The sequence below is a fragment of the Anastrepha ludens genome, chromosome 5 (assembly GCF_028408465.1).
Source record: "Anastrepha ludens isolate Willacy chromosome 5, idAnaLude1.1, whole genome shotgun sequence".
NCBI classification, from domain to species: domain Eukaryota; kingdom Metazoa; phylum Arthropoda; class Insecta; order Diptera; family Tephritidae; genus Anastrepha; species Anastrepha ludens.
In genome coordinates this window covers 75,665,106-75,683,548 of record NC_071501.1, presented here as the reverse complement: position 1 = coordinate 75,683,548, position 18,443 = coordinate 75,665,106, and the positions used below count along the sequence as shown (strand labels likewise).

General features: G+C 35.1%; 1 protein-coding gene across 2 annotated transcripts; it reads left to right on the top strand.

The window, feature by feature from the left end:
• The first annotated feature begins 3,977 nt into the window (after positions 1–3,977).
• Positions 3,978–17,286, top strand: LOC128864256 (phospholipase A1). 2 transcript variants are annotated; one of them, XM_054103830.1, is made up of 4 exons: positions 3,978–4,385; positions 4,467–4,590; positions 5,436–5,706; positions 16,139–17,286. In XM_054103830.1, exons 2-4 carry the CDS (start codon positions 4,488–4,490, stop codon positions 17,058–17,060), a joined length of 1,296 nt encoding a protein of 431 aa, XP_053959805.1. In that variant the 5' UTR covers positions 3,978–4,385; positions 4,467–4,487; the 3' UTR covers positions 17,061–17,286. The 2 variants fall into 2 exon arrangements, with proteins under 2 accessions (XP_053959805.1, XP_053959804.1); XM_054103829.1 differs by having other exon boundaries at positions 3,978–4,590.
• Positions 17,287–18,443: the final 1,157 nt, after the last annotated feature.

Here is an 18,443-nt window from a genome sequence, read left to right as displayed (position 1 = left end):
TATCTTTTAGCAGATCCAGATGCATCTCTTTAATCATGTTTCCTTCGATAAATGTTAAATTTCCGACGCCTGAATAGAGCATGCAACCCCATACCATCACACTGGCCCCTGAAACAAACCTGAAAAGGTTACATTCGCTTTCATCCGCAAAAACAGCAGGCTTCCCGAACGAAATGTCTTTGTTCAAATGTTGTCTGCAAAACTATATTCTTTGTTTTCTATTACGAGCCGTTGATTAATGGCGTATTTCGGGCAGTCCTGCCATGAAAATATTCTTCGCGCAGAACTCTACGAATAGTTTCAGGATTACAGATCTTCCCTAAGTTTCGACTTCGTTCATTAATTTTGGAGTACTTAAATCGGGTTTTTCTTTAACTTTGCGAACAATCCACCTCTTATCTGCATTATTAATTATTTTATTGGGCGCAGATCTGCTCTTATCTTCTATCCTGTTTTCGTATCGAAACCTTTCTATAATGTGCTGGACAGTTGATGAACTAATAGCAACAATTTCTGCAATTTTTCGTTGGCTTTTGCCCTCTTTATAATGACGAATGACGTCTTCCCCTTTTTCAAGTGAGGTACGTTTTCCCTTTTTAAAAAAGTTTAATTTTTTCAACTTTTCTTTACAACAGTTTTTTTGAGAATGACTTAAGACGCTAAGCTAATCAGAAAAAAATACATTGCACCGTTATTGCGTTCTCGCAGAAAATATAAAATACACTGCATGATTTATGCTGTGAGCATATTTTGATGAGAAAACTATTTGTTTCTATAATTTTCTATAATCAGCAAGCTTTGCTTTTGTTGTTGTTCTTTCTGCAGTGGCAAACAGTACATATGTAAATATCTCATTACAAGTCGTATACATTTTTGAAGTGAAAGTTCATAGGCGTTGATGGACGAGCGAGAATGGAGAGTAAAATTTCAAGGCCGTGCAACGTTTTAGGCATTTTCGTTCTGCGAGAGAGAAAAAAGATACAACGTAGTGGAAAAAGAGAGAGAGAGCTATAGCTTATATACGTCTTAGATATACTTTAGGCTATTTTTCCTGAGTTAGGCGTTATATTTCCTTGGTGCCTACTGTTTGGGGCGTTTTTTGGTCCCAATTTTTTTGGCGTTTTTTTAGTGCCTACTTTTTTGCTACTTCCTGACTAGTGCTTGTGCGTACTATAAAGTGCTATCCATTCCGGCGTCGTATTTATTGGTATTGCCTTGCGGTAATTTGTGCAGTTGTTGCGGTTCTGGAATCGCTGCGTTTGTGCGGGTGATAAACGCTCTGAGTAGTGCGCGTTGTTGCCACGGTTTGTGTCCGGCGTTTACCTACACCGGTTGACCCTTCTCCGTTTTTTGTCAATTTTGTCTATTTGTATTCTCTGCAAATGTGGTGAATTTATTTAGTTATATATTCTTTCCCTCTCTCTCTCTCTCATTTCTCTCTCCTTTTTGTTATGTGTACTACGCTACACGCACTTTTTTTATTAAATTTAATAAACGTAGAGTCATTTTATTTTTTCTAAAAAACTATTACCTGCATCAAATAAGCTGTGAGTCACTGTGTATACATCAAAGGAACCATTGCGCATATTACTACGTCTGAACAACGACTGTTTGTGCTCGCAAGTCCCCTATGACGTAGCAGCCAAAGTTACTCTCACAATTTTGTTTCGGATGGCCAAATTTCGTAATCTATCATTCTTCGAGTGATGCACCCTAATACACATGCATACATATATACATACATACACACTTACATACTCGTACATGCTAAGATCTACAATAACACACAATTTTAGGCGCAATGTCATTTGCCAAAATCATTCACCTAGCCACAGTTCTTAGTGAAATGGTGTTGGCAATGGCACTCAGTAATGCAAATGGTTGTAATGGTAATGGTTATGGTAATGCTATAAAAAGTAACTACTCAAAGCTTGCTTTTCGCTTGTGCCTACAATTACATACATACATACATACATACATATATCTACCCATTTTCATAGCAGCTACCGAAGAGCGTTGAGCTTTTGAGCCTTTATGTGTCGCATACACTCAACGGCAAAAGTCACAGTTAGTGAGCAAGCAATTGCTTATATATGGATGGAATTATTGATTGGGATTTTGTGAGGAACAGAAAATAATATATTACTTTTTCAATTAATTCTAGGACTTGTTGTTGAAAGTTACTTCCTTTATACGTCTCTCGTGAAAATTATTAGTTCATTTAATTAAAACGCAAATTTTCGCTTTTGATTTTGTTGATTAATTGGCGCATGAAGTTTGTTTATTATTGTGTGTATGCACGCTTTTGCTACTAAGTGTACATATATTTCACTAGCTTGTTTGTGGTGTGCGATTAGCTGCACTTAGCGCACAAGTTGTAATCGATGTGAAGCGTCTAAATAAGTTATTATGCTTTCGTTGTTGTTTTGTCGAACAAATTGAATTTTAATAAATTTATGCTTTGAATTCTCTGGCGGCATTGGCATAATTTTCAATCAATTTATGCTTTCTCGTATATGTATGTACATCCACAGTGGTAATGCTTTGTGAGAGTGCACATAGGTGAATTAACCGAAAATATGTACATATCCATACCAACTTACAAAATAAATACACTTGCTTTTCATATTTTCACAGCAATATCGTTAGTTTTGTTGGTGGTGTGCGCATTTGGTATTAAAATTAATTTCTTTATTCTGCATTTCGAAGTTAACAAAGCTTTCAAAAGCCATATTTACTATTTTATTGATTAATTTAATTAAATTTAGCGTTTTTGTATTGCAAACAATGCAATGTTGTTGCATGCTTTTAGGCGTTTTTAAATAGCTCTTTAGGTTATATTGGAAATTTAATATGAAGAGCAGCTTGGCAATCAGCAATACTTGCTATAATATGTGCAATATTAACTTATTTAGTTGGTGCATATGAAATCAGCAAATTGAACTATCCCACCGAAAAATTGGCAGACCGGATGAAATGATTTTAAATGCATCATCGAAGCGAAGAATACCAAAAACTTGTATTTTGCCGATAAAACATTACACAAAAATTTTTTAAATATAAATGAATGGATTGAAACGATATAGATTTTGAAAAATAAATAACGTTTATGAAATTTACGCCCAGAGCCTTTAACATTTTTCACAATAGTAGTATTTTAAGGCCTTAACAACTGATTCATCTGATTTAGTATTATTAAAGTATGGTAGTAGTCAAAGGAAAATATTGCGCTAAAAAACATGAAAATTGACAAAACAAACTTAGTACGCTGCAAAAATTCAGATTCTTCATGTTTTGATTTTCTCCCTATTTTGGGCGCCAGTTTAGTGTTTTTTTTAATATATTCAGAGTTATAGTCATAAAAATATTCAGAGTTATAGTCATTTATTTTCTAAGAAAGAACTCCAAAAAACCTGTAAAAAACAACCTTCAGGGAAATGTCCCCTGATTACACACTAGATAAAGTAAATCAATAAAAGAAAATCCTCTTTGAACACTGAGCTACAAAAACCCCTACCTATTTGCACTCTCTCTCTTCCTTATTTAGTATAGTCACCAGAAACAATTACCTGTATAGAACAAACATACGTAGTACACATACATATATACATTCTCAAAAGCGTTCTCTAAGCGCTCATTAACACCTCCTTTACATATACTTATGTCCATATAATAATACAATACATGCACGTATAAATATATATAACTATGGACACATCAACATACGTTTGATCGCGAGCGCACAACGCATTTAGGAGCACTTGCTCAATTATACATGTATGAGCGTTTCGTATGTCATTCGGTGCATCACTGCTGCATTTAACATTGAATTAACTATGCCGTCAACAACAAAAGCCATTGGTATCATTACATCATCAATGAGACGCTGCAGTCTTTCAACAGCTGATCGGCAGGTAAAGCCAAGTAAATCGAAAGAATAGAGCCAACCGCAGAGTATTTACACTTTAACCAAATTTTCGGAGTTCAGTTGCGCTATGGCGATCGTTCAGACGAGTTTGCAGTAGCGCTTACGATTTTTATATAATATTTGGATTTTTACGTACGAATAAAAGGCGGTTATACTTAATATACGATATTTTGTTGTTGTGGAACGAGTTGAGAGCGGCTAAAGAGGAGCGCGATCACAGCTTCAGTTCAACGGCACTCAACGTTAGAGGCAAGTCGCGAATCAAAAGCTCTCAACTCCAACAATAAATACGAGTATCTGCAAGAATTGTTGTTCTTTTGTGCATATCTAGTGCACAAGTGTATATTGTTGACATTTTTTGCGGATATTGTTGTTGTGGCTGCGGTAGTGTTTTCTTTTCCGCTATTGTTTACTATGCCGATAGTTCTGTACGCATGCTGTTCGCGTTAATCTTCCAGTATGTGCATGTGAAAATTTCGAAAAAGTGGAAATTAAATTAAAAGTGCTCGTTTTAATTTTTTTTAATCCACTGCTAAAGTGAGTCTATTAACAAGCTCAGATGAAAAGAGCGGAGGAGGTTACATTTGATATATTCGCCAGTCGTGCTACGCTGCGTATTCCAGTACTTGTGTTTGTTGTATTAGCGATACTTGCTGCAAATGGTATGTAAGATTAAAGAGCAAAGAAATTAACTGCCAAAAAAAAAAAAATCAAAGAAAAAAAACAAAAATAAATCAGCCTAATTAAAAAATTTAAGTAATTAGTTTTTACCCTTGAATACCCAAGGGCGTCTGAGCTATTTGAGATTTGTTTTAAACCTCCTGATATTGGTATGTAGCTCTTAATTAGAAGTACATTTCTACCAACAAAGCGAGATGAATTCATAGAAACACGAAAAAGTAAATATATATTAATGAAATAAGTAATCGAGTGCATAATTATTTTCTAGCTAAAATGAAAGAATGCATTTTTTGTATTTTTTTTTTTTAATTTGTACAATATAATTTTTTTTAATTTGTTTATTATTATTTTTTTTAATTATGTAGTTTATCTACAGATGCGTCCTTTAGATTATCGCATCTCTCATCTTAGTTTTAGTTATATTAGATAAACGTAATCCGCCTTCTTATTCAAGTCACTTAGTTTCAAAATTGCTCAAAAATATAAAATTGCTATAAAAAATTATAGACTCTCAATTTGTAGCATTTGAAGTTTGGGTTAATTACATTAGAGTTAATGACAACAACAATCAAAACACTCAAAAATATTATAAGCTAAAATAAGCTGAATATTGTAGTTATAACGATAAAAAAGTATATATAAGAAAATTTATATTAAGAGTACAACCTTGCCAAATAGGCTGAGCTTCTTATCAGAGGGGCCTAAATATCAAGCATCCTGCAATTCATACAAATCTACAAATGTATATACATAATTATGTATATGTATTCACAACTGTTCTCCATTCACTTTCATTGAACATATTGTCTTTCTCCTTCAATTGCAGTTCTCTCCGTCGACAGCGCGCCCTCACCCAGCTCACTGCGCGATGCTTGCGGTCATACACTACGCCGACCTACCAGCTTCTTCGAACGCCATTTTGACTCGACTTTCATGAAAAACTTTTTTAAGCACTTGATACCATTTACCAGTTCAATGCGCGTCAATATGCAATTCTTTCTATACAAACGGGGTTTTACAGAGTGCGGACGTGAAATTATAACTGATGACTATAATTCCTTAGCGATGTCCGATTTCAAACCTGAGCATCCAACGAGGTATGTAGCTAAAAGCATGACTAATCTTTAAATTTACACGCTTGAGTAGTCAGGGTTGTGGATTGAGCACCAAATATGAAGTATTAAGAATTTCGAATTGAACACTAAGTTTGTTTAAAACTGAATACAGAGTATTGAGTAATAAGCCATGGCTATTGAATATTCAGTACTTGAGTTTTGAATAACGGATATTGAGGATTAAGAATTTCGAAATATAATTCAAATTCATTACATAGTATTGAGTATTGAAAATTGGATATTGAATTGGGTATTGAATTTTCAATACTGGGAGCTGAAAACTAAAAAGTTGAGTATTGAGTATTGTGTACTAAATATTGAAAATTGAGTTCCGAGCAATTAGTATTGAGTATTGAATATTGAGTACCGAATATTAAGTATTGAACATTGAAAATTGAATTGCGAGTAGTAAGTAATGATTTTGAGTAATGAATATTGAGTGTTAAGTTTTGAGTACTGCTCATCAAATATCAAATATTTTTATTACTGAGAACTGAAAAATGCAAAGTTGGGTATTATTTAGTGGATATTAAGTTTTAAGTATAAAACATTAAACATTGAATATTCTTTGTTGAGTATTTAGTAGTGAATTTGAAATTCTATAGTTTCATTACTGAGTATTTCGGCTATTAGTTTTGAGTACTGAGTATTGAGTTTTTCGTATTGATGCTGGCTATTGAATGCTAAGAATTTATTAGTGGAAATTAAAAATGTAAATGTATTGTAAATAATTTACAAATATTTCAGCCCAATTTCGTGAATTAATGCAGACTAAAAATATGTGTGTGTGTATGTATTTAAAAATCACTTTAAATTTCGCAAATTTGTTTGTGCATTTATGGATTCACGTGAAGGCATTATTAATTAGCGTTAATGTTATGCGAATATTTCCACAAAAAATGTATATTATTGCACATATTCATACATACATATATGTATGTATTTTTCTACATTAAGGTTTACTTTGCGTGACACATTCATTCATGTTTAATCATTCATCTCGTATAATTTTAAAAGTTATTTTTAGAAATGCTTTCAAAGGTGTGAAAAAGCTTCGCAAGAAAGTGTCAGTTCGAATAGCCATAATAAGAAAATTTCAGAAAAATATGAAAAGGCACAACAAGCTTTACCTTTTTCTTTGGTTTTACAAGGCCGTGGGATTTTCAAACAAAGACCGGAGTAGTTGTTTGCAAAGGATTGGAATTACTCGAGTCGTTTCTTTCTCGTGCTAACCGGCGCCAGTTAGACACACCAAGTGAAGCTAAAACCTTCTCCACCTGATCTTTCCAACGCAGAGGGGGTTTATTCTGCTATCACCAGTTGATACCGCATCGAATACTTTCAGAGTCGGATCGTTTGTATCCATTCGGATGTCATGGCTCATCCAACGAAGTCAATTGTTTTTTTTCGGGCTCGCCGAAACCCAATTTCTTTTTCGGCGACGGTACGTAAAAAACGAGAAATGCTTGTCAATTGCTCCTGCAGCTTTTCGATGTTGAACATTCTTTGTTTAGTTAGAAGCACGTTTTTTTTCGCACAGAGACGTGTACGTATTTTACCTGCAACAATATAATGATCTGAGTCGATGTTGGGCCCTGGAATCGTATGTACACCTAAAACTTGAATCCACTGGAGTGAAAATGTTCCTCATTACTGAAGATGATTTTCTGCGAAAATTGGTCATTCACTGCTGCCATTTCCTGCCACCATTCTGACCATTGACGACGCTTAAAATGGTCAAGAGGCTTTAGTTCTTGAATCAATTGCACCTTGTAAGCGTGTAAATGCAAGTCTTTATGCGTAATGTTCATCAATGACGAGCGTGAGAGGTACAATTGCTGGGCACAACGACGAGTTGAGGTGGACGGCTCTTCAACCACACTATCGCGAACAGCAGCAATATTTTCTGCAGTACGCGCTGTACGAGCATGCACTGGTGTTATTTTCAGATCTCCTACAGACCCGATTTGTTCAAACTTTTGCACAATTTTTCCGATTGTACGCACATTTGGACGATTAAATTGACCGAAAAAATCACGAAGTGCGCGATATGCATTTTGATTTGAACGCCCGTTTTCATAATAAGCCTGAACAACTTTAACGCGTTACTCGATTATGTATCTTTCTACAGTTCAAATTGAGTTAGTCTGAAATTGACAAATGTTAAATGAAATGCAGAAAAAAACTTTACGTTTAGGTGTGGTTCACATTCAACATCGGCTCTTGAAATTTAACCACCCTTTACTTAAATATTATGACCTATTGAACTGATTTTGTTGTAAGAATTTGTGTGTGTTTTTGACAAAGTGTTTAAAATGTTGTTTATATGCATACCTGCTCCGCCCTATGTTCTAACGATTAACGAAACTAGCTTATAACGTCACATAATGTTTCTTGTATTAAATTTATTGTAAGAGAAATAAAAAAGTAATAATAAAATACGCCGTAATGTACGAGATTTCCTCTTCTTCTTCTTCTGTCGTCGTAAAGCTCATGCAGCTCATCGTTGCATCGTCTGCGATATTTGCCGTTGCCAACGAGATGAGATTTCCTCTACAGTACTTGAAATTAAGCTCAGAAAAGCTATTGATATCGCTCTTTCTCGCAGCATTTTCACTTTTTAATGAAACTGAATTAGCTATGAAACTCTTCGGCAGACTGCTAAAACTTTGTAAAAAGTAATTTTACTGTTAAAAGTTTTACCAACTACCAACTAACGAATTGCCAAAGTAACAAGCCCAATGTGAATTCCATCATTTGAGAAAAACGTGTTTTTCAGTTTCCTTTTACTTTTATTTGAACGAAAAACTGTGGATTCATTAATTTTTAATCGATTCAACTAAAAATTAGTAGAGATTCGATAAAATGTGTTTTTTTTTTCAAAGTTGCAACTGGGGGAGCCCCTGAAAAAAAGATTCGATTTCAAACCAAAAATGATGGTAGTAAGTGTGTTTGAAAGGAATACACAAATTTAGTACTAATAAAAAACAATTACTTACAAATTAAATGTTAAGGTGCAATTAACTCTCTCCCTCTCTTAGCTTCACAGTCTACGGTGGACCATAGCTTCATCAACAATCCTCCTCAATTTCAGTCTCTCTCTTGTCTCATTTCTCCAATTACGAATGTTCATAGATTTTAAGTCTGCTTCTACGTCATCAAGCCATCTCGTTCTTGGTCGGCCTCTCTTTCTTCCTCCAATTGGACGCAAAGTAAACACCCTTTTTTGGATTCTTTCGTTGGGCATTCTTATGATGTGGACAATCCATCTAATCCGCTGCGCTTTAATAAAACGTATTACATTTTCACCACTAATAAGGTTTTCAATTTCGTTGTTATAGCGGATGCGATACGTGCCGTTTTCAAGACGAATAGGACCGTAGATTTTTCTCATTATGGTTCTTTCAAATCAATAGCTGATTTATACTCATATCATTAGCTTTCAGTGTCCAGATTTCAGCACCATAAGTAAGAACCGGACGTATCAAAGTTTTATACATCTTGATTTTCTGAATTCGTGATAAAACCTTTGATCTGAACAATTTTATATTTGCATAGTACGTCTTATTAGCAGCTATCGGAAAGTATTAAATTAATTCAAGGAATAGTTTTCAAGTAATATGCCCATCCAGCGCTTTCAAAAACGTGATTTCAAGAAAAATAGAGAAGAGCGACCAGTTCTAAGGTAGCACAGCAAAATCGAAAGTTCAACTTTTTAAAAGACTTTTTCAACTATAGGATCAAGTGGATATTGTTTTCAAGACCCTAAAGTCAATTTAAACTACTACAACTATTAAAAAAAAGTATATTTTTTCCATAATCCTAGAGTAGAGGTACCCCTTAATTGTAGCAATATTACTATATTGCAAAAAGTGGCACCCTAATGTGCATACATACGTACACGTACATATGTATATTCGAAATCAAATCCAACAAAGTGTACCGTAATAATAGCTCTTTTATAATTAACGCAACTATCACCGCTGCTGTGTCATTATATTGTATGTGACACATACACATAGACAGATGCTGTAAATAATTTAAATGCTTTTGTCTTTTAACATTTAATAATTCATTGATACTTTGCTAAATAAAATTAGAAGCTTTAGGCCAACGAAAATATGATAAAAAATAATAAAAATTCGTACATTCATAAAATTAAATATTCGCATATTTGTCATGACGTATTAAAAATAAATGAGAGCAATTAAATTGAAATGCTACCACGGAAAAATTAGTCAGTTTAGTCAACTTACATCATGACAAATTGTTTTTGTTTTTTTTTAGCGAGCAGCAAATAGCTTAATCTATTGCGGTAGTGTGAATAATTATGAAATGCGCTAATTCAAATGCAATAAGTAAACGCAAATAAAAAAACAATAGTAAACAAATAAATATAATATAAAATACAAATAAAATACAAGCGCGCATTTCAGCAAAATTTAAAACAAATCCAGCGAATGTAGTCTTCGCACACATCGCAGATATTTATCGAAATTTTTGAGGTCAAAAGTTACGGTTTGTGAAGAAAATATTTATATTATATATATATTATATATAATTGCCGCTTACACCCTTTTTGGGTGTTTGGTTGAGCTCCTCCTCCTATTTGTGGTGTGCGTCTTGATGTTGTTCCACAAATGGAGGGACCTACAGTTTTAAGCCGATTCCGAACGGCATATATTTTTTATGAGGAGCTTTTTCATGGCAGAAATACACTCGGAGGTTTGCTATTCGCTGCCGAGGGGCGATTTTGGTGTTTCACCGAGATTCGAACCAACGTTCTCTCTGTGAATTCCGAATGGTAGTCACGGACCAAGCCATTGGGCTACGGCGGAAGAAAATATATCGACATACTAAAATATTAAAGTTATTTGCGCTTTTTTAACCAATACCATCGCTTCTTATTGAGTTTGGAGAGCTTTTCAAAATTATTTTATGAACTTGCATTGTGACCGGTACTTCTTAACGTAAATCTTTTTGAGCCCACCAAAGCAACAAAGCAAAAACAAAATAAATTCTTCTCGTAGCATAAAGTGATCGTAAGAGAGATTCCCTGCAACGAATGTTACAAACTACCAACTTTTGGTTTTCATGTACCCAAAAAACTTGCAAAGTAGGGGAAAGTGAGAGAGCAGAATGGCACTTTCTTTTGAGGAGAAGTTGCAAATTTTTCCTGGATAATCTTTTACTTCTAAAAATTTGTAAGTAAGAGAAACAGCTGATCGCAAAGTAAAAATAAACGCGAATTAAAATTTACGAATTGGGTCAAAGTTCTTAATTAAAAAAAAAGCTGATTAAAATGGAGGCTGTAAGGTAATATATTTTAGATAAAATTTTTAGAGTTTATTTGAAATCATATAAAAAATATGGATTTTGGAACAACGGCCTCCAGTCACCGTTGCTGCCGTTTCCGAAATACAAATCGAGAGCATGGGAGGTATCTTTTGTTTTTTATGCTGTACTTCTTCGTTATTAATTAATTTGGCAATATATATGCATACATACATACACGCATAGGTGGAAGGAAGCAAGAAAAATGCGAAGAAAGCCGTGATTGCCACAAAAATTCAATTGTGAATGGAATGTTCCATCTAACAGCTATGATGATGATGAAATTAAACAAATTATTGAGGACAAAATAAAATCATGTGATGTTAAGATGATTATTTTTCTTTTATTTTTTTTTTTATTTAAAGTATTTTTTTTTTATTTCAACTGAACATTTTTTTAATTTTTGTGGTTTTCCCGCCAGTAATTTAATCAGCTGTTCGTAAAACTTGCAAATTGCTACTGTAATTTTTTTGATATTTTTCTCTTTGAGAGGGAATTTTCGAAAATTAAGTTATTGGCGAGTTACTGGATAATTTTTACTTACCTATAATATTTAATAATACTACCTTAAATAAATCGTGCAAAATATGAAAATTAGCTGGAGCCAAAATCTGCAAGTGGAAGACCACGTAAAATATCTGATCGTGCCGAACGTATTTTGTTGAGAAAAGCAACCGCAAACCCGCAGATGTCGAAAAGAAACCTTGCTAGTAAATTTAGAGTTGAGTGTGTGGCTGAAATTTTTCATAAAACAGTCCGCCAAGTTTTGCAAAAGTGCAATTATACTTCACGAGTTGCTCGAAACAAGCTTTTACTCTCTGCGCAACACATTGAAAGTCGATTGTCTTTCGCTAAAACGTTCCTTGCTCAACCAGATATCTACTGGGATGGTTTAATATTCCGCGATGAGACTAAAATTCTGTTGTACTACAACTCAATACGGCAAACCTTACCATTTTTTTTTTTTTTTTTTTTTTGATAATCAAACAACGATCCAGACAATGGCCTCAGCGCGCATCAATTCAAGATGTGTTAAGGAATGCAGAAGGTCGCTCTCGCTTATCCAACAACACAACACGGCACTTTGTTGGCTCCCCGGTCACATGAAAGAGCGGTTGAGTGTGCAAGGAAAGACTCTGCGCTTAACCTTCATCAAGTGGTAGAGGATGTATAGATACTCGGGGTAGTCATACAAAGTACTGATTCACCAAATGCGCTTTTCTCAAAACTATGTTTTTTGAACTGGTGATCACTGTAGCTTAAAAACCGCTTGGTAGATTTGAATAAAATTTGTACTGCTTTTGAAAAACATAAAAAACTCGTACCTGAACGAAGGATTTTTGGTTTCGAAAATTTCGATTTTTTTTAACAATTAATTGTCGGTTTTTTCTTGAAAATCTGAAAAATATTTCTTGAGGCCGCCATATTGTTAATTAAAAAAAAAACTTCGATCAGGCACAAAATTATCTATTAATAAAACTAATTTCTCTTGTCCGATTGATTTTAGGTGAATCTCCAAAGACTTGAGATGATCTCCGCAAGGGACTTCTGGAGAAACGGGCTCCACTCAAACAGCGATAACTTTTACAATTACACGGTACTACAGTGAATCAGAACTTTTGAAATGACATGATGAGCACTGTAGATCTAGCCGAGAACGACGCGAACCGTGTTCAAAAAATTTTTAACACCCTCAAAATTTTTATTTATCGTTAAAAAACCGATTTTGGGTGTTTTCCGACACTTAAAAATTCGTAGCTCGTCAATATTTTATACGATTTCCAATCTTGAAACAGTTTTGTTGAGATAGATGTTAGTTCTTCTGACGTATGTCTTCTATTTTTTACGCTAAGCAAAAATAACCACTGATTTTTCAACACAAAACTTAAATTGTAGTACATTTTTCCAATTTTTGCGAGTTTAACGAGATGTTGTCCATAATATTGAAATGAAAGGGGTTTATTTATTAGTAGATAATCTTATTAGGCGCCCGCCGTAGCCGAATGGGTTGGTGCGTGATTACCATTCGGAATTCAGAGAGAGAACGTTGGTTCGAGTCTCGGTGAAAGCAAAATTAAGAAAAACATTTTTCTAATAGCGGTCGCCCCTCGGCAGGCAATGGCAAACCTCCGAGTGTATTACTGCCATGAAAAAGCTCCTCATAAAAATATCTGCCTTTCGGAGTCGGCTTGAAACTATAGGTCCCTCCATTAGTGGTACAACATCAAGACGCACACCACAAATAGGAGGAGGAGCTCGGCCAAACACCCAAAAAGGGTGTACGCGCCAATTATATATGTATATATATATATAATCTTGTAGCTGTGTCTATTCCGAATGTAAATGCATTTAATTTCAAAAATCGATCAAAACAAAAAAATCAGTGAACTGAAAGTTTTGTTTACTACTTTCATAAGTGCATATTTAATACGGTTCTCCTTTATTATTCGCGAAATACGTGGATAATTAAGGATATTTACTCATACCTGTGTCCATTCCGAATCTAGGTACATATAATGCTTGCTATATAATTGATAAGAAAATTGGTAAGAAATGTTCCAAGTGAAGAACGTTTTTGTAAAAATAAAATAAAAACAGAACATTTTCGAGTTGAACAGATACCGTAGAAGAATATTATAACGTCAAAAAAAAATAATGCAAAAAGTAACGCAATTTGCTGACTTACTTCTGCAATTTTCTGACTTCCCCGGACGCAGTATTACCTAACTAAACCTCACCTAACCTAACGTTATCGAAATCAATCCAACCGTACACAATGTGAGACAATCGAACCCATTGTGCTGCTTTTCTGCATTGCAAAAGGAAGTAATTTTGATTAGTTTGCAATGCCAACCTATCCAAACTCGAAGTAACCTTGAATGACTTATCCTAATCTCACTTCACTAAATATTTAGAACCCTACGTAACACAATTGAACCGATTGTATTGTACTTCTATGTGTACTCGATTCAAAACATCTACAAATAAACGTAACATATCTTTATCCAGCATAACACAAAATAACGTAACCTTACAGGAAATTCGTAACTAAAATCAACCTAACCAAACTTCATTAACTTGAAAGAATCTAATGCAACCTGAGCTGAGTTTTTTCCATCTAATACAAGAGTGGCTAATTTGAACATAAAATACTGTTAAAAGATTCTGATTTATGTTCACTTAATACACTTAGGTAAGGTTAGGTTAGGTTAGGTTAGATGCACTTATACAAAGTTTTAATAGGTCTTGATCATTCTAGAGTGATGATTTTTCACACTCATTAAATTGTGCATGCTTACCAGCTAATTGCAAACGGTTCTGCTGTGTCATGCAAGCTTCGGTTGGTCAGTTTGGATTAGTTAAGTTAGGGTTATAATGAGTTTTCATATGTTAGATGTACTCATAGTTATGTAAACTTATTGCTGTCTTTGAAAATTAGCCACAATGAGCAGTAAAGCAATATCGGTCATGCGGTATTCTCTTGCAGTCTCAGTTCAGCTGGATTTTTAAAAAAGTGGAAAAAAAGTTTTTTTTTTTTAATCGTAACTTTTACAGTTTTCAATTTATGAAGATAAAAAATAGCTTATTTCGAGCATATTTTATTGGAGTTTAAAAATATGTATATATTTGTGGAGCCAGTTGGAGAATAGTGGCCAAAAAATTGCATCATATTGAAAAAACGTGGAAAAATTGCACAAATCAGAGCTTGTTATTGAAAATTTCTTTTGAACGTCAATCGTTCAATCTTAGAATTATATACATTCATGACGCACATACACTCCCCTTCCCAAGACCATATTGAAATAAAAAATCGGTTGAAAAATGGGCTAGTTATGTATTTTTACTTCATCAAAAACACCATAAATCGGTTTTTTAACAATAAATAAAAAATTTTAGGGTGTTTTGAATTTTCTAAACACAGTTTTGTGTTGTACTGGTCTTGACCTAAAACGTGCACTATATCACTTGAAGAGTTCTTTCGATTTTTTTTATTTTGTAGCACCGTGTTATTATTATTATTTTTTTTTTTTTGACCAGCAAAACAAGATTATTGAAAATCATCATTTTTTCGGGGCTCTGATTACCCCTAACCCCTTAACGACGTTGGTCGTTGTTTCAAGTATTCGAAATATTTACTCTATGCAGACGATTCGAAATGTTTTCGCAGAATCTCCCCTCTTACTCTGTCATCTGGACTCCGATGTATTCCTAACTTTCTCTTAGATGTACAAGAGCTCAACGAAAGTTTGTACGTTTCGCTCTTCAACATTTACACTTTGATAGTTCCTTGCCATCCTACAGTGCTAGGTGCATGCGTATCCATGTTTTACCACTTGAGATCCGACGACTTGTTCAAAACTTAATGTTTATATACGGTATCGTATCCGGTACCATTGACTGTTCAGATCTACTCGGCCAAATAAGTTTCTATGTTCCTAAAAGAGTACTTCGCTCTTATAATCCATTTTGAAGTTCTCAGATCTAATTACCTTAGTTTCGCCTCCCTTACAAGACGACTTGAAAATCTTGATCGGCTCCCTAGAAGACTTGATCTTCATTTTGCCATGCCAACGCCTCTGTTTAAGTCACTTATTGTGTCGTATTATTTGTCAAAAGAAATACCTATTTAATTTTAGTGCTTAAGCTTTTGTTATTTAACCCCGTAAATCTAGTCAGTAAGATAACACCATTGACTTAAATAAAGAAATAAGAAACTCCCTGTACTTGGCCAGCTGTGGCTACAACACATATTTGCATACACTCAGTCACTTGTACTTACAGAAGAATAACCTTAAACACTTCTTGTATATACAGCTGCAGATCAACTACAGCTTTCATGACTCAGTATCGAATTTGCTTTTCCCTTGAATTTGCTTGCACTTACCAATATTTTAATCTTTCTGCGAAAATTTCGTTTGCAAATATTTATAAAGCGTGCCACTCCTTCTTTACTTCTTTTATTCTCTACAAGTTTTCTCATACACTTTCATTATTGTTATTGTTATTTAACTTTTTGTCATACACTTTCATTATTGTAATTGTTGTTTAACCTTTTCTCCTACTCTCTCCCGCATTGCAGAATTATCATTCATGGTTGGATGAGTCAGAGTAAAGGGGCTTTGAATCGTGCCATCAAAAATGCTTACCTCGGTCTAGTCGAACGCGTGCCACAACCAGCTGTCGTCGATTCCAGCAGCCACCTTTCTGCTGCGTCAGATATCGATATCATTACCGACAGCGCGCCCCTCAACAACGACTTTGAAAATAAAATTGACTTTGAAATTAACAACACCACAAATGGCAGCAGCGGCATCACACCAAGCGACTTCAATGTCATCGTCTGCGATTGGAGTGTCATATCGTCGAATGTTAATTACTATAGCGTTGTCGATATGGTAGAGGACTTGGGGCACTTGCTCGCCAATTTCGTCAACTTTCTACACCTCCGTACTGGTCTCAATTATCACGAAGTATATTTGATTGGCCATTCGTTGGGCGCACAAATTGCCGGTAGTGCTGGCAAGCAGTCTTATCCATTCCGCTTCAATACGATTTACGCGCTCGATCCAGCTGGTCCGAAATTTCGAGATCTTAGCGATGAATACCGCATCGATCCCAGCGATGCCGAATATGTCGAATCCATACAGACAAGCAGCAGTTTGGGCTTTCAGGAACCTGTCGGTCATGCCACCTTCTATCCCAACTATGGTCGTGATCAGAAAAAGTGTTACATGTATGGTTGTTCACACAAGCGTGCCTACCATTACTTTGCCGAATCAATTACCAGCCGTTTGGGTTTTTGGGGTACACTGTGTCGGCGCGAGTCGAATGATGTTTGGATAATTTCGGACTCAGGTGCCGAATTTCGCATGGGTGGTGAGCCGTCTACGCCGAAGAGAGGCACATTCTATGTAAAGACAGCAGATCGGCCGCCATATGCTTTGGGTCGGAATGTTCAACCACTAAGGCTGGTAACTCCGGCTATAGATGATGTGCACTAGATTAACATTTTATATTGAAAGCCTATTTTAATGCATCTTAAAGGGGCGAAGCTTCTTGTACATAGAGTCAAACAATTTTTATAAAAATATTTATTATGGCATAATTAATTTTTTACTAATTAAAATGTATTTGTAAAATTTATTTAATGTATAAACTAATTTTCTTGTTTTATTAAATTATAAAAAGACCTTCAGCTACACTTATTCAAAATAAATGTTAAAACTTTTCTGTGGGAGCCCAGCATCAAAATTAAATTTTGAAATTCTACAACGTTTCCAGTCTAAGACCCTTGCACCCTGGTAAACGCTCCGTGGTACTTCGCGACTTAAAAATCCGGGAAATAAAACATTTAACCTTCAATCATACTCAAACGAACTGATCTCTACACTCATATCACCATTGCGTGCTTTTTTAGGTTGAAAGGGAAAATACCGATTCAGCTTATCTAAGGGCTACCTAAAAATGTTAATTTTTTTTGCTATAAAGTTTATTTTCTCGGAAATATAACTTTAATAGGTACTTAAATCAGGCGGCCACCACAGCCGAATAGGTTGGTGCGTGACTACCATCCAGAATTCAGAGAGAACATAGTTTCGAATCTCGGTGAAACACCAAAACTAAAGAAAAAGTTGTTTCTAAGTCGCCCCTCGGCAGGCAATGGCAAACCTCCGAGTGTATTAAAAATAAAAAAATAAATAAATAATTGGCGCGTACACTTCTGTTAGGTGTTTGGCCGAGCTCCTCCTCCTATTTGTCGTGTGCGCCTTTGATGTTGTTCCACAAATGGAGGGACCTATAGTTTCAAGCCGACTCCGAACGGCAGATATTTTTATGAGGAGCTTTTTCATGGCAGAAATACACTCGGAGGTTTGCCATTGCCTGCCGAGGGGCGACCGCTATTAGAAAAATGTTTTTATTAATTTTGCTTTCACCGAGATTCGAACCAACGATCTCTCTGTGAATTCCGAATGATAATCACGCACCAACCCATTCGGCTACGGCGACCGCCTCCTCATAAAAAATATCTGTATTTCGGAATCGGCTGTAGGTCCCTCCATTTGTGGACCAACATCAAGACGAGGTAACATCAAAGTCATAGGCATAGATTTAGCTTTTTTCTAATAGCGGTAGCCCCTCGGCCCGGAAACCTTTGAGTGTACATATTTCTGTTATGAAAATGTTTCTCAGAAAAAAGCATTTGCCACCCGTAGTGGGCTTAAAACTCTATTTTTCTTAATTTCTGGAACAACATCAAGACGAACACAACAAATAGGACGAGGAGCTCGGCCAAACTCCCATTAAAGCATGGAAGCCCCAATTATCTATATACTTGTATATGTATACTGTTCGACGGCACTTTATTTGAATCGGATGGAATCTGG